The following is a 15954-nucleotide window of genomic DNA, read 5'->3' as shown; positions in this document are numbered from 1 at the left end:
GAATGCAGCATTAATGAAACACAGAGCACTGTGGGGCCACAATAAGTATGAGGTGGTGCGTGGAATCTGGAAAGGAGTAATGGTGCCAGCGCTAACATTCGCAAATGCCATTATATGCTTAAAATCGGATATATTGGCGGGTTTGGAAGTTAACCAAAGATCAGTAGGCCGGTTGGCTTTGGGAGCACACGGTAATACGACAAATGAGGCAGTGCATGGAGACATGGGTTGGGCCTCTTTTGAAGTCAGAGAAGCACAAAGCAAAATTAGTTTTGAAGAAAGGCTCAGGAACATGGATGAAAATAAATGGGCGGCTAAAGTGCACAAGTATCTCTACATGAAAAGCGTGGACACAGAATGGAGGAAGAGGTCAAGGAAGTTGGCAACCAAGTACAGGATAATCGAAACTGTAAATAGACAACCAGGGGTCATCAGAAAGAAAGTGAGAGAAATAGAGACCGTGAATTGGATGCAAAGAATGGAAACGAAAAGGACAATGGAGATTTACAAGAATGAGAAGAAAGAAATTAGAAGGGAAATTCTGTACGATAACACAAAGGGCAGTGCCTTGCTATTTGAGGCTCGAGCCGGTTGCCTAAGGACGAAAACATATCGGAACAAATATTCGGAACTAGATGAGACATGTGTATGCTGCAGTAAAGATCCAGAGACCACTCAGCACATCCTAATGGAATGCGACGGGATCCACCCAGCGAGAACCGTAGGTAACGTGCAACTCCCAGAAGCGCTTGGGTTTAAAGTGGAAGGAAACATAAAGAGATCAGCCGTAGAGATCAGCAAGAGACGATTAGAGTACTGGTGGAAAAAAAGCAGGGAAAAGATGGATACGACCCGATCTCTTAAAATCATAGGCAGCGGTACAAGCTAAATTTTTGAAAAATAAAGATAATGAGAGGGGGGGGGGGGGTATACAAAAATGCTAGATAAAGAACATGTGTAGTATACCTGATTAAATCAAGCAGGCTAGGCGACTATTTGTCGCCACCCCGTTTCAAAGGGGAGGCCAATAAATCATCATCATCATGAAACGTGGGTGTGACGGCGCGGCTTCCTAGTGCCCGATGGTGCCCGCCCAGTGCCCGATCATATTAGTTGGAGTTGCTGAGCTGCGTTGTTTTTTCTGTGGACGTCGTCGCGTGGTTTTTTTTTTTTTTTCCTTCAGTGTTTTTTTCGCACATAGCCTGCAAGAGGTTGTATGCCTTGCACTGCAGTAACTGAGCCATGCCGCGGTATCGACAAAACCCGCGCCTGGGTGCCAAACAGGCTATGTTTATGTGAAGGATGGGCCGAAGTTGTCCTTGTTTGGCGTCCCGAAGGATAAAAATAGGCGAAAAGAGTGGGGAAAAAACCTCCACAGAGCTGACAAGCCCCTGGACGACACGATCGAGCGCAGTATGCGAGCTCCATTTCGAGCCACGTTTTGTGCTCATGTCCACCGCAGTTCCTGATCACTGTGAATTGTCTTTCTTTTTATGGTCTAGTTAGGTCAGTTAGCGAAGGAAACTGCGAGGAAGGTACACTGACCTCCTTACTGGAAGTTGACTCTCTCGAAGCATCAGGTGACAGAAATGAGTGCAGTCAAACTGCTGCTAGCGCTACTGCCACAGAGGCCACACAAACGTGGTACCCTAGCATTCCACGGGCCTGCGGGTTTTCAACGACCATAACCAGCCCGTGGCCAGAAGCCACTCGAGGCTCACTTACCACATTGCGGGCTATGTTGCGCGGAAGTGTATTGTCAATTCTCGCACAAAATGCCAAGAATGCACAAAACCGCTCACTATGACGCCACTAGGCGAAAGTTTTCAACTTGCCCGGCTAACAAACTTCTGTGACCGAGGAGGCCTCCTTTATCCCTCCAGTCAGCTGTACGGCTCTGTGAAAATTCTAGAGGATCTTTTCACAAAATGCTTCTCTCAGAGTGAGCTACACTCTGACAGCGTTATGGATATGCTGGAAGTTGTTAAGAGTAAGCTTTCCCTCGAAGTTGGCTGCAATGTGCACGCTCTTAGCCTCACAGCTAAAATAATTAGTTTTTACATTGTCACACGTCTGCATTCTTATGTGAAAGGAATTAACTGTGACAAGGCAGGAAAGCGACAGAGGGCCAAGCAGCTGAAGTTGAGCCATTGCACATGAAACAATGGCTTGCTGTACTTCTTGCAAATAAAAGCTTTGTGTCAGCAACAGCCCTGTTAACTTCATTTTGCTTACCCTTATATAACTGTACATAAGCGTAGGCCGGAGCATTTGTCAAGTTTTCACTTTTTGTTCAGGCCTCCCACCATTTCTTTATGGAAAAAACAAACCTGATTTGATTTAAGAAATGTGTGCCGGCGTAATGATGGTTAATAATAAACGTAGAAGGCTACTGTGAAGCATGGAACAACTAAAGTGGAACAATGAAATATTTCAGCCATATATACTTCACTTCACTTTATATTACCTTAAAGACCCCATTGGAGGGGTATTACATAAGGGGTGGTTAAAAAATATATAAACATTAGATACAGGCGTTCATTTTGAGATATGTGATAACAGCTTCGGTAAAGGCAGATGGGCTTGTGATGGCTGCGATGGCGTGTGGAAGGCCGTTCCAGTCCCTTGATGCTCGAATAAAAATGATGCTTGAAAAGTGGTGGTCCGGGCACGTGCGCGTGCAACTTGAAGCGGATGACCGGTGCGATGTATGAAGGGGGCGTGATGTACGGTGGGTGATTTAGGGAGCTGTAAAAAAATGAACGGAAGAGGGGGGCAACCTGTCGACGGAAAGAAAGCGTTTCCAAGCCAGATTCCGCTTTCATCGATCAAATGCTGATGCCGTACGAATATGAAGAATGAATAAACCTAGTAGCACGATTTTGTACAGCCTCGAGTGCATTTATGATATAAATCTGATGCGGGTTCCAGATGGGAGATGCATACTCAAGTTTCGATCTTACAAATGACTTATAGACCAACGCTTTTACTTGTTGTGAGGTATGATGTAAATCTCGCCTAAGAAATCCCATTGATCTATTGGCTTATGAGATGATGTTGGTAGTGTGCAAGCGCCAGGACAGATCACAAGATAGAGTGACACCAAGATATTTGAATGATTGGACTGATTCTATTGGAACATCAGCAATGGAATAGGTAAATGTGAGGGGGTTACGGCAGCGAGTGAAAGACACGAGTTTATATTTGTTAGGATTTAGGTTCATTAGCCAGCGATTACACCATATTCATTTTGAATATATACAAATTCATTTTGGCTAAGCAAAGGCACAAACCTGGTTAGCATGCCTGATTTTTTTTTTCTTTTCTTTTTTTGAGCCCAGCTGGGAAGTATGCACGCGCTGTTTTCTGTCTGACGAAATTTTACATTAGGTCGACACGGCATGAAAGCGTTTTCAATTTTTTTTTTACGATTGCCCGATAATTCGGAAAGTCCGAAGGCCCCTTCCGCATAAGCAACATCCGCCAGCGACGAGCTCTTTGCACAAAAGGTCTAAGAGTTAGTATAGGCAGCAAATTGCCCAAGAGTTGCCGTCTTCCTTTTCCACAAGGTGCTATTATGGCAAATATCATGTGGCCTAAACAAATATAGTGCTTGCTAAAGATATGTAAAGACTCTCAAGTTTGCCAAAATTAAAAACAAATAAGAGTGTGAACTGCTTCGAACTGAACCGACAGAAACGCAAGGAAAATCAAAGCTTCTGCAAGCAAAGCTTCCATTGAAGTTGCCAGTGGCGCCACCTCTTGGATGCGACGCTGACTGCGTCAGAGGAGCGGCTGAGTAATTCACTGCCGCCTTCTATTATAGTACACTGTACCGCGGCGCAATATCTCTACTCCAAATTTTTTTTTTTTTTTTTTTTTTTTTATATAACCTCCTTGTTCTGCTCGCATCTTCCCACCAGCCCGCACACAGGCGCTGCCTACCGCACTTGGTTTCAAGACGGAGGAGGTCGGCCGCGGAGGTGACCAAGAAACGCCTCGAGTTTTGGTGGCAGCTTGGAGCGGGGCGCCGATGACTGTGCGAATTAGTTTTTTTTTTTTTTCCATAGTTCACGAAAATATGTTTCCGTGATTTTTTTTTTTTATGTGGTCACTACGGCTGCGACAGGGCCAACTACGGCGACCCGATACAAAGGGCACCATCACCGTCTAGCAGCGCCGCTGGCACAGCTTCCGTCCGTCAGCGTCGGCCTCTCTTGTGCTCTCGTCATGTGTCATAATAGTAGTGTCTGAAGCTGCTGGGTGGTGTGCGCGCTCTTTCGTACTCGACCGACTGTCCTCGAAGGCTCTGTAATGATTGTGTCGGCGTGGACATGTGCGCAGACGATGCTGGGGGCCTGATCGAAGGCGTCGGAAACGAGGTCCTCTTCACTGTACCTGTCGTCGCCGCCGTCGTCGTCGGACTGCTGGGTTTTGCAGGGTACGTACGCGCGTGTGATTTGCGTTTTCGCGACGGTCTCGCCAAGTGAGAGGAGTGGCACAACACAATGCCTGTATTGCCTTGGTGCGGACGCGACAGCTTACAGGATTTCTCCGCTCCTGTCAGCGGCATGAACTTCGCGTGCTCACCATGTTTGGACGTGGGTGAAGTGGGGAGGTGACGGAGTGCGCCTTACCGGTGACATGCTTTTATTTTGGTGCATCGTGACTCCATTCGCAGCGTTAACCAAGCGTGTAATACGGTTGTCTCACACGGCGCACTTTCGATCGCGATCGCGCCCGATCGGGTTCGAATTTTTTGGTCGCGATTGGCACCTTTGCTCAAGCTACGGTAGGGAGCCAATCGCGGTCGTGAATTTTGATCCGGATCGGGCTCGATCGCGATCGAACGCGGCCCGGTATAAAAAAGACACTGGTATAATTTGTGCAAGCAACTGATGTTGAACAACGGCATTGCAAGCAGAAGGGCAAAGTCCGACATTGAGCTTTGGTGGCTCGTGCCGGTAGCAGTTAAAAACACTTTCTCCATGAATATTTTTTGCAGTGTCTTATTTATTTATTTATTTATTTATTTATTTATTTATTTATTTTAACCTACAGGCCCCAGATGAGCATAGAGAAGGGTAAGGTTACAAAATGAAATAGTAATGAAGGCCCAAAAACGATTGAATAAGATATAAAAATACTGTAAATGCAAAATCGTTCATACAAGCAAAAGAACCAGCATATATATCGAAAAAAAAAAGAACAGTGTACAGAAGCTCTGAAACAAACAAAATGGAAATAATCATTCTTATACAAAATCAAATCGCCCTATGAAGTTGGACTTCTCTGCAAAATTGAACAGGTTCACTTATTGACACACTATCGCCAGAAAGTCAAGTAAATGTGTCAGCGAGTTAATTGAACATCTTGAACTGGGGAACAGTGGGAAAGACGAGGGCTCAGAAGAGGCAGACAACAACCACATGTTGCGCTGAACTTATACCACAGCGTGTGGTTGTTGCGTGCCTCTTCTGCGTCCTCGTCTTTCGTGCTGTTCCCTAGTTCTGGTTTGTTAGAAAGCTTATTCCATAGTGCTATGACGCATAGCATTGCTGAAGGACTGTGTGTTGCCAAAAATCCCCCTACAGCTGAGATGATGAACACGACCAGATGTGCATGAAGAAATTTCAAGCGAGACTACTAGACCGTGAGTTGTAAAAGTACTTGTAGAAAAGGCATGGAGGAGTAATACAACGGCAGGAATCCAAGTTAATGAGCACAATCTTGCATTCATTTGATTAGTGCAGGAGTTCTGGTTGTAGTTGCTTCTTATAAAACAGGCAGCACAATTTTTGATGGATTCCAACGTATCTACTAAATACTTTTGATGAGGAGATCAGATAGACGAAGCATATTGAAGTTGTCAGTAGAGAGAGATTTGGTAGGCCAGTTGACGAATGGTATAGGAAGATTGATGTTGAATGCCAACATAGAAATCTTAAGAGTTTTATTAGCTTTTAGCGCATATCTTCTCAGCATGAGTGCACCAAAAAAGATTAGAATAAAGATGAATGCCTAGGTATTTATACCTGGGGAATTTCAGTGGAACAAATAGTCTTCGGGAAAATAAAGACAGACTTCTTATAGCTGAAAGAAATTATGCAGCACTGCAAAGCATTTAAGGCCAAACCCCATATGTGGAAAAATGCATGCGACAGCGACGAGCGACGGTATGAGCGACGAAACAGGCCGTTCGCGCGACGTGTCGCGTGGTCGAAATCGCGCGATCGCTCGGTTTCTCAAATTTGAAATCCGTCGCCCGGAAGGGCTGTGCTCAAGCAGCCAATAGTAAAACACCGGAACAGGATGTACATCAGTGACGTACTGCCGGTTGTCCCCACGCACGGTTTTCGTCGATTGCCATGACCTCCTCTACGCCCGAGTCACGTGCACACAGCGAGCAAATAAAGTAATGTTTATGCACTTGCATATAAAAAAAATACTGCAGTACAATGATAAAAAATTTTATGTATTACTGTTCAACAAAACATATTATTTTACACTGCATACCGCTGTCAACGCGCCACATTTGGTACGAGTAGACGCCCTCATGCCAGCAACAATGAAGATCGCTCACTGAAGCAGTCGCGTGAATGGGGTTTGCCAGTGCAAGCAACAGCTTACGTGAAGGCGATCTACGTCGCTGTCGCGCGCATTTTCGCGCATATGGGGTTTGGCCTTTAGTGTCACTTGCCTTTACTGTTGTACCAAGTGGTCTTGCAAAGCTATTAGCGTGACAGTTAATAGTTCTATAAATGACGCAATCATCTTGGAAGGGTCGTATACAGAAAGATATGTCATTCATATTGGAAATAAATACTGTATTCATATTGTAACGAGGAAGGAAAGACAGGGAATTAGAGAAATTACAAAGAATATTTACAGCCACAAGCAATATGGCGAATCCGCACATGAGCCTAGGTGCGCCTTCATCTTAATTTTGTTGCATCCTTGTGGGTATCGCTGACTGACTGTCTCGTGACACAACCCCCCCCCCCCCCCCCCGATGGCACAATCACCGACTCGGTGCTGGTTAAAGACGAGAGAATCGGGAGCCAGGATGAGCGTGGCTACGTTTCTCACGCATGGAACGGTTTGAGGCACACAACGTGCACAATGCCACTATACAGGTGGTGAGCAGACGATGTCATTTGTGCGAGAGGTGCGATTTCGTAGGTGAGGTCACTGACTTGGCGAAGGACATGTTAAGGGCCAGTGTAAGGGGCGATTAGTAGTTTTGTAGTAGGAGTAATTAGAGATTATTGTAATTAGAGAGAATTGTAATTAGAGATTATTAGTAGGAGAACGAGGGAACCTGGTCTAAAGCGGGTTGGCCGGTGATGCCTGTCGTATAGTTTCTTCTGGTGCTCTTATGATGTGGCGGGCAACCTGATGGGTGCGATCGGCTCGGGCAATGGCGTTGTGAGCATAGTCGCTGGTGGTAAGCGCACCAGAAAGGAGCACGGTGCCCATAAGTAAAGCAGGATCGCGGCCGAACAGCAAAGACAAAGGCAAGAATCTGGTTATATCGGGGCGAGACGAACTGTAAGCGAAATCATGTTTTTGAAAATAACAGTGCTGGATAGACAAGGACACGGCATGCGATCATGCATGCTGTGCCCACACATGAAAACCCACTTGCTCCCAGAGTAAGACATGGGCAATAGGCCAAGCAAGGCAAGGCCAATGTGAAAGAAGGGTGCATACGTGATGTCCAGAGGTTGAAGGGGGCCAGTAGGCAGAATTGGGGGCCTTTTACGACGTTAAAAGAGGTCGCACGAAGCGACGTACTGGCGCACAGATCGGTACATGGTAGGCCAATAAAAATGGCAGTGTGTGCAGTCATATTGTCATGAGACAGTCAGTCAGCGATAACCACAAGGACGCAACAAAGTGAAGATGACGAAGGCGTGCCTAGGTTTGTTTGTGGATATAGCGTGTTGCTGTAAATAAACCTTTAAATATATTCTGGTTCTTTCCTTTCTCGTTACACCTTTGGAGGAAGTGCGGGGTATTGTCACGGCAACACGGAACTCCGCAGTGGACTCCTCGTATGACCCCAAGCCGTGCCGACTGATCCATCTAGGTCACCTCCAGCTGCTTCTCCATAGACCACCGCACGATCAGTCATCTTGGCGCAGCCTTGCGACCGTGGTATGTTTTCTGCGAACGGCAGTATCGACGTGGAAGACTGGCTGAACTGGTACGAACGAATCAGTGCTCACCACCACTGGGTTCACACTACGTTCATGCTTGAAAATGTGATATCCTGTTTGCAAGGCACAGCGCATGTGTGGTATGAAACGCATGAGGTGGAGATTACAAGCTGGGGCATCTGCAAGCAAAAGCTTTGAGACCTTTTCGGTAAGCCAGATAGTCATCAGTGTGCGGCGAAGAAAAAACCCGACACTTGTGTGCAAACGTCTACCGAATCATACATAGCCTACATCCAGGATATCTTGGCCCTTTGCTACAAGTTTGAAGAAAAGTGTTACATTCGGACAAAGGTGGCCACGCTTTAAAAGGAATTGCTGATGATACATTTCATTTGCTGGTGTTCATGAATTGTGCTGCAGTCGCTGACATCATTGCAGAGTGCCAATGGTTTGACAAAGCGAAGAGTCGTCAAATGAAGCAGAAATTTCTACAGTTGCCCAACACTGCCAGTACTTCGTCTTGCGAGGACCTCCCCTTGCCTCACCAATTGTCTGCAACTGAAAATGTGGTGCCAAAACATTTTGGACGTTCAAGTAGACTGTGCGAATGCATCAGTGCTCATTGACACAGGTGCACGTATATCGGTATTGAGTTCCCACCTTCGTCTTTCTCTCCACAAAGTGCTCACTTCTATAGTCGTACAAGTCACTGACGGCAGTAGACCTCCTGTCATTGGATTGTGTAGAGCTCACGTGAGCAATGCTGGAGTTCCTGCACCAGCTTGCCGCGATGTCAAGGATTTTGACAGTCTGTCTAGAGGCCTAGTTTACCGGTAGAGGTAGACTTATTGCACAAGAGCCAAAGGTTGAACTTGGCAAGTGGCCCACACATGAAAAAATACATTGAGATCCGTACCACACTGACGCGCGGGTTTCAGCACAAAAAGCTGAACCTCCATTTCCTCCTATAATAGTCAATGCACTAGCATATGCTTTGAAAGAATACCTTATCAGTGCAAAATGATTTTGTGTTAGTGTCACTTTAACTGTTCACATGGTCGGTGGATGATGCAGTCCCTGACTCGTCAGTGTAACTGAGATGCAGAATAACTTTTGTTTTTAAAAACTGAATTAGCACAGCTGCCTCACATCCGTGAAGGTGGCTCAGCAGCCACAGAATTGTGCTGCTGAGCGCAGTGCAGCGACGTGCTTGAAGTCTTAGGAAGAGGTATTTCCTCTTATCGCTGCCCTGCTGTCGCTCAAACTTCACAGAAAAATCGCATCTTATGGTCCAGATTGTGGGCACAGTTACTTGCCTGGTTTTTAAGAAGAAAGAAATGACAAGATGCTTTCGTATGCATTCCTCAGACGCACTCCTAAGGGATCAATGGACACCAGTCTCGGAGGGCATGCTTTGACGTGTTGCAGGCAACGGAAGTGAGATAGCCGCCGTGTTTTAAACATCACATGCTGCGAGGCATACGATGAAGGCAGAATTCAAAATTATTGCTCAACGAACCAGGCAAGTGTTATACTGAAGGATCTGGACTATAAGATATTAGTCTTTGTGCAATATTGTGCAATATTGCAGCGAAAGCAGAGCAGTAAAAAGCGCGAAATATTTTTTCTATGATTTTAAGCAAGTTGTTTACATCCCTGTAAGGGATGTCCAAAACACAGCAACCATGGCACATTTCTGGCTCTGCAAGTTCTTCCAGCGCATGCAGCCTGCAAAAACATATGTTTTAGGCATGGACTTGGGCTCCACCTACTCCTGGCCATTGACCAAAGTGGGTGGAATGCAAAAATGCTTGTCCTATAAAATGGCTGTTATTGGGCTTGGTGCAACGACAATACGATAAACAATGCAAACACTTGACAAAGACTTGTGTTTGCACTGTTTATTAGGTGTAATGATCTTTGAGAACACGGTAAGGAATACTAGGTAGCCAAAGTTAATTGGAGCCCTCTGCTATGGCGCCTGTCATCACCTAAGGGGGGTTATTCTGTAAGAGTAGTGGAATGTCTATTAGGAATTCTGCTGGGCTGGAGTACCAAGGAGCAGTGTGTCGGAACAGAACAAAAACAAAAATGAAAAACAAAACACAACAATATTCTTGACCAGAACAAAAACGTAACCGAAACGTTATTTATAAATTTTTTTCGGAGTGATACCGAAGTATATTTTATCGATTTTTGGTTCAAGGGGAAAGTTGGCAATCCGAAACAGCTGACGTCGGGCAACGTCAGCATTAGCACGTATCTCAGGCAGGGTTAGTGTGAGCGATAGCCGGCCAAGCGCTCAACTAATCTAAGCCCGTCGCTTGGTGCTCTAGCCAATCGGCATTGTAGCACAACCCATGGCTTGCGCGCTGGAGTGCTTATTGTTTCGTTTTCTACGGGTACAATGCTTTGTTACCGAAGTTTTATTTCATTTATGTTCTTTAAGTTCGTTTTATTGGAACAACGGTCTCGCATTTCGGCGAGTACACTCGATGACGTGCTGCTTTTGGGATCATGCTCAGTGCCTTGACTCAAGGCACTGACCAGGATCTCAGACTTGATAATTCACTTATTGAGAAAAATAAATGGTTTGTTTTTATCGTTACTGTGCTTCGCAAATTTTTGCAGTGCAAACAAAAAGTGTTATGAACCGTTATGGACTATTTTTTTTCTGTTCCAGAGCAGAATCGGAACAAAACTTTTGTCAGTGTCTCAAAGCGAAAAACATTTCGTTCAACACCCCCAGCCAGTCTCCTCCTTGCTGACACAGCTCCAACCAATCAGTGGCGGCTGGAAGAGACAGTCCACCAGGTGTACAGAACACCCCCTCAGATGGGATGTAAAATCCTGTAGCCAAACTTTTTCCTGATGTGACAAGATCTGACAGTTCTCCCCACTAGCCAAGCTACATATGAATGGAGCGCACAGACTGTGTCATTTAAGTAGTGTGTATGCTGACACTGGCGAAGCCTGCAATACGTTTGGCACTCGACAGACTAGGAAAATGTACTTCATTGAAGCCATTGTAGGCCCAATTAGGATGAACACGAAGAGAAGACCACAAGTGCTACACTCATAACTTATTTTATTGGGTTTCGCCAACCGAGCAGAAAAACATACAGAATAATGTACATGCGTACAGCTTTATCAGTCATCGTGGCAAAGAAAGAGAAATTTTAAAAATGAAGCGTGCTTCCAAATAGGAAGAATAGACATGTCACTGACACAATCTAGGGAAAACAAGGGGAATGTGGGAGATGGCGATTCAAGGTGATGAGTAACACGAGAACAAGGTGAGGGCAGGAGCCAACGTTTCGACAAGTGGACTTGTCTTCTTCAAGGCAACATATGCTCTCCTCGGCACAGTATATATAGGTAGGGTTCTACTAAAGGGGAGAGAAGGTGAGGCGGGTGGGTGAGGTAACGAGCGAGAGAATCTATTCGCTATGCTAAATTGAAAAGCATAGGCAACAGCACTTAGTGATTGTTCATTGAGTTGCTTAGGTGATTTTTTGTATTTTTTATATATTTTTTATTTTTTTATGCGATTGTCAACAATATGCCAACCTCCCATTGCTGTCACTCAATCCTTTCGTCCTTTTATCTATATATCAACACCCCCCGCTTTACCACCTTTTTTTTTAATTCTTTTTTTTTTGTGCGCCTGAACACCATTTTTTCAGTGCTACTTTTATTCTCCCTGGCAGGCACGATAGTTCACTGACCCCCAGCCGAGCAGACCCCCGCCCCTTTCACGTCAACACGTCAACCTGCTAACACACAGCGCTGCCTCAAACTCCTCCACCAACTATCAGTAGTACATTATATTTCTTTTCAATTCTACACCCTCGCTGCTAACACACTCTCGCTCGTTACCTCACCCACCCACCTCACCTTCTCTCCCCTTTAGAAGAACCCTACCTATATATACTGTGCCGAGGAGAGCATATGTTGCCTTGAAGAAGACAAGTCCACTTGTCGAAACGTTGGCTCCTGCCCTCACCTTGTTCTCGTGTTACTCATCGCACTGACACAATCTGTGCCTCGTTTTCTGACATGAAAAGCCTCCAAATGTTCGCATGGAGTAATTCTTTAGTGCTCATCTTAGTTAGGCTACAGTGGCTTCAACAAATATCAACCAACTCGCCCAACAACAATTTTTACTGAAGATATACTTACGGAATTGTTTGTGAACTTTGGTTCTGTCTCCAATGTTGGCAGGTGGCAGCAGTTGCGGCAGCTGTCGAGTTGGTCACCAGCCGAGCTGCCTCCTCCACGGCGTGTACTGACAAGTGGGAGGCTCAACAATGGTGCCGCAGCTGCGTCGCCAGCAGCAGAACACAGCAGCATGGCAGCACACTACGGATCAGACGCACAGTGCCCCATCTGCCTGGCTGAGCCCCGACACCCCGTGGAGACCAACTGCGGTCACCTCTTCTGTGGTGGGTGTCACACTGGCCGTCGAGGTTCTTACATTATGACCTAGAGAGAAGCTGCTACCACCGCGTAGGAACAGCGGTGTACGAGTGTGCCTAAAGCATGTATGTGACTTCACAGATAAAGGTTTCTTAAAATAAGACATTCACAAGAAGTCCTCGTTCACTCGTATTACAATATCTCGTTAAGCTTTACTCACCTGCAGTGCCTAATTTGGCGAAGCAAGAACAGACGACAAACTGTTGCAAAGTGAGCGTAGTCCTTGTCGTCTGTCTTCAAGCTTTGGCGGCCCGCTGATATTTCTTACGTTTCATATAATCGTGCATCTAAGCACAAGTGCTCATGATGGAATATTTTTTTTTCAATTTCAATTTTTGTTTTAAAAAATATATTTGTTAAAGACAGCATTCAGTTGATTGGTCTAAACACGTTACGCTTGTCGACCAACCAGGCAGTAGATGGAACATCTAAATATGTACAACAAAGCTTGTGCCAAAGAGTTAATCTACCAACATCACATGCTACGTGGTATTTTTTCAAATTCGAAACAGTCATCTGCACGAAAGTTAAAAAGCAAGTGACATTCTAGGTGTATATTACATCATCTTACAAAAGCCAAACTTTATACTTAGAAATCAATAATGTGTTATCGAAGAAAAAAAAGAAGAAAGAAAATGAAAGAAATAAAAGGGTATTTGATGTCAAGGTATTGCAGTACATGAAAGGACTCTTATGTTACATGATATATTGGCCCCTACAGTCACACCATATTCTTTTTTTTATGCATTTTTCTTTTGGAGGTAGTAATTCCAAGAAGGTCATCGTCAATTTGATTAAAATGACTTATTTTTATTTTATTTTATTTTTATTTATTTACAGATACTGCAATCCCCAAAGGGATTTTAGCAGGGTGGAAGTACAATATATCAGCGTACAAATGCAGGCAACAAAACAAAGCAATACGTAGTACATTGCCTATACAAACAACATCGGTTTAAATAAAAGTGGCAAAAAGAAATGAATGAGGTCACATTTGATCTTGAGGCCTAATCAGCAGATGTTAGCAGCAAATAAAGACAACGAAGGCTGAGTAACTTCTATATTAGTCAAATTATTCCATTCTATCACAGTCCTAGGAAAAAAGGAATATTTAAAACAATTATTTTTTACGCGGAATGGTGTCACTGTTAGTTGATGCCTTTGTCTTGTGGCATACCCGGAAGAAAATGTAATTATATCAGTGATGTTAATGTTGTAGTGTCCATTTACAAGCTGATAGAAGAATTTTAGTCGGGAAACTCGATTGCGCTCTGTTAGTGCAGGCAAGTTGGCTTGTTTTAGGAGTTCTGTTACTGAGGTACGGGAGAAGTTATTATAAATGAAGCGAACTGCCTTTCTCTGCACCCGTTCGAGCTTTTTGATGTTAGTTTGCGTAAACGGATCCCAGATAATAGCTGCATAATCTAGTACTGGGCGTATAATTGTTTTATACGCTAATAAGCGAACGGGACACGTGGACAGCTTTAATGCTCTCCTAAGAAAAAACAATTTACGATAGGCATTAGTGGTTACCTTATCGATGTGCCGATTCCATTTGAGGTTGTTAGTTATCCACAGGCCAAGGTACTTGTATTCTGTTACTTCAGATAGAAAAATATTGTTAGCCGAGTAATTGAAACTAAGCTTTTTCTTTTTGTGAGTAATGCACATAAAAACAGTTTTCTCAAAGTTCACTGACATCTGCCAATCTTCACACCAGGCAACTACCTTCTGAAACGCATCATTTAGTAATACTTGATCCGAGGGGTTGTCTATTACTGAATATAAAACACAGTCGTCTGCATATAATTTGATTTTAACAGCAAGATCATTTACAAGATCGTTTATATACAACAGAAAGAGGAGCGGCCCAAGAACCGAGCCCTGGGGAACGCCAGAGTCAACGGAGAGATGATTAGAGTCCTGATTCTTAAAAGTAACGAATTGTTTACGGGCACTGAGGTAATCTGAAATCCAGTTAATCAGCTTATGATTTTTAAGAATTTTGTTTAATTTATGGAGTAGTTTATGATGAGAGACTTTATCAAAAGCTTTGGAAAAATCCATAAATATGGCGTCTGTCTGTTTAGCGTTGTTTATATTATTTGCGAAGTCATGCACTGTTTCTACCAATTGGGTTATTGTTGAATAGCCTTTTCGGAATCCATGCTGATGGGTTGTTAGAAAGTTATGTTTCTCAAGGAATTCCGAAATGTCTTTGTGAATGATGTGTTCCAAAAGTTTGCATGCAGTTGAAGTTAATGAAATAGGGCGGTAGTTCTGAATGTGCTGCTTATTCCCGGTTTTGTGGAGTGGCTTAACTCTGGCGGTCTTCCAGTCGCTCGGCACTTGGCCTAATTCCAAGGATTTCACAAACAAAACATGTAAATATTTGGACACCCATTCCGCATAGCGTTTAAGAAAACCATTCGGAATGTCATCTGGGCCAGAAGATTTTCTAATATCTAGATTAAGTAGCATATTAAAAATGCCCTGTTCAGTTATCTTAACATCAGGTATAGGAGGCAGGACTGCGTCGTAGTACGGTAAAATGTTATTATCTCGAGTGAAGACAGACTTAAAGTGTGCATTAAATAGGTTTGCAATTTCCTTGTTATCATCAGTCAACTTGCCATTCACGTCAAAGACATCACACTCTTCTGATTTAGGACTAATGCTCCTCCAAAATTTCTCAGGAGCCGATGCGATGTAACTTGGCAATAAGTCGCCATAGTAGCGCTGCCTATCGCTACTGACTTGGTGCTTAAGCTTTGAAGTTAATTCACTGACTTCGTTACCATTGCAATGCAAATTTGTGTTCTTCATTGTTTTCTTTAATCGTTTTAGCCGTCTTTTCAACTGGAGCGCTTTACGAGAAATCCAGGGGTTTTTATGTTTCTTCTTTTTTGTAATTCGTGGTACGAAAGAGTTAATACAGTCATTTATAATATTTTTAAACCTGATCCAAAGCTCATTTACATCGCATCTGCTGTTTTCAAACTCATTAAAATGAAACGCAAGAGTATCAATAATTGAAACGTCATCTGCCCGAGAGAAATCGGGGAAAGATAAACGTTGCAATTTTTTATCAAGTGCAGTATTGCTTAGGGTTAGTAGCACGGCTTGGTGGTCAGAAATTCCTTGAAATACCTCGCAGCTTGTTCGAGCATCAATGGATCCGCTGACAAAGAATAAGTCTAAAACAGACTTAGAAGGTCCCTGAATTCTGGTATAGTCCTGCACAACTTGAAGCAGATCATATGTATAGCAAATGTTTAGCATGGCTTCTCCAATAAGATCGTGCTTTGTGAGC

The 15954-nt window shown here is 44.0% G+C and overlaps 1 protein-coding gene across 1 annotated transcript; it reads left to right on the top strand.

Moving 5' to 3' along the window:
• The first annotated feature begins 4163 nt into the window (after positions 1-4163).
• On the top strand, positions 4164-12672 carry LOC119434823 (E3 ubiquitin-protein ligase RNF170-like). The gene is made up of 2 exons (XM_037701877.2): positions 4164-4441; positions 12387-12672. Exons 1-2 carry the CDS (start codon positions 4335-4337, stop codon positions 12649-12651), a joined length of 372 nt encoding a protein of 123 aa, XP_037557805.1. The 5' UTR covers positions 4164-4334; the 3' UTR covers positions 12652-12672.
• The last annotated feature ends 3282 nt before the right edge of the window (positions 12673-15954 follow it).

Source organism: Dermacentor silvarum, unplaced genomic scaffold (genome assembly GCF_013339745.2).
Source record: "Dermacentor silvarum isolate Dsil-2018 unplaced genomic scaffold, BIME_Dsil_1.4 Seq258, whole genome shotgun sequence".
In the NCBI taxonomy this organism is placed as follows: domain Eukaryota; kingdom Metazoa; phylum Arthropoda; class Arachnida; order Ixodida; family Ixodidae; genus Dermacentor; species Dermacentor silvarum.
This window is presented reverse-complemented; position numbering and strand designations above follow the sequence as displayed.